Source organism: Bactrocera latifrons, unplaced genomic scaffold (genome assembly GCF_001853355.1).
Source record: "Bactrocera latifrons isolate USDA-ARS-PBARC rearing strain unplaced genomic scaffold, ASM185335v1 scaffold_464, whole genome shotgun sequence".
Taxonomy (NCBI): domain Eukaryota; kingdom Metazoa; phylum Arthropoda; class Insecta; order Diptera; family Tephritidae; genus Bactrocera; species Bactrocera latifrons.
The window spans coordinates 16,299-17,452 of record NW_017537117.1 but is presented as its reverse complement, the minus strand read 5'-3'; the positions used below and the strand labels follow the sequence as shown (position 1 = coordinate 17,452).

The window sequence follows — 1,154 nt, the reverse complement described above, 5'->3', positions numbered from 1 at the left end:
AAATGCACGAGTCTGAGTGACCGTATTACAACTATTGAAAAGAATTTATGCTCCTACAAAATCTCATCATCATCACCATCTTCTCCTGAGGACATAAAAGAAATTATACACATCTAGATGTGTATAAGAGACAGTTTTTTCAGACCTTGGTCCATTTCTTAATGTTAATTTTAAGTTTTAATATTATCTAATTTTTTTATGAGTAATAAAATATACTTACATTCAAATTACTGTTTTGATTCTCCAGCACATCAGGAACAATATATCGAGCTGGAACAGTTTGCTTTGTTGAAAATGGCCCATAACTTGCTCTAATGGACACGGGTTGGGTTGTTTGAACTACCGTGAAACGATCAACTGACAAGACTGAATCATACGTTTGTGCTTTACTTGGAGTTACGTTTGAGGGTTTAATTGATATTTCCGGTGCAATTGGCGGCTGACGTGTATGTTTTAAAAAAAAACCACTTTCGGCAGACTCAAAATGAACTTCCACACATAAGCAAGCACCTAAAATATAATACAAAATTACAAATTGCACATATTTAAATTAAACAAATTCCATTCTGTGTTTTAATGCGTAAAAAAATGTAGAATTTTGATTAAAAATATCTAGAAATAGACACATACATTTCGTATTGAGTGTACATATATTTATCAATTTTAAGTGTGCAACAACGGCCCTTGACTGCGCTTTAAAAAGTTACTAAAAACAAGTAAGGAAAAGCTAAGTTCGGATATAACCGAAGATATTATACTCCTGCAACTTTCAAAAATTAAAACCGGGGAAGTACCTTCAAGTACATTAGGCTTGTTAGATATATTGGGTCTAGGAAGAGTTTTCAAAAACACACTATCTCAATTTTACATATTTGCCGATATATGCGGTAAAAAGTCACACGAAAGTTCAAAAATCTTTATGTTACGTATATGGGAATTAAAGGAAGTATTGACCCGATTGAACTCCGTTGTAGCACACAGACATACTATCAGGAAAATATTATCTCTGCATTTCATTTATATGGAGGATGGAGTCATGTGTAGAAGTTCACGCAAGTAAGGAAAGTTTTCTGATCGCCATTCACGTGGGAGTGGCCAGAAACGATTCTTTTACATATGACTCAAGCAGCTCACGACTTCCGGTCCTTGACCAA

The 1,154-nt window shown here is 34.2% G+C and overlaps 1 protein-coding gene across 3 annotated transcripts in view; it reads right to left on the bottom strand.

Moving 5' to 3' along the window:
• Window positions 1–1,154, bottom strand: part of LOC108973170 (transmembrane protein 132C) — an 85,195-nt gene that overhangs the window by 68,006 nt on the left and 16,035 nt on the right. For all 3 annotated transcript variants that reach the window (XM_018940234.1, XM_018940236.1, XM_018940235.1), the window contains exon 2: window positions 221–510. In XM_018940234.1, coding sequence (XP_018795779.1) covers window positions 221–510 — 290 coding nt within the window. The remainder of the gene's footprint in view (window positions 1–220; window positions 511–1,154) is intronic.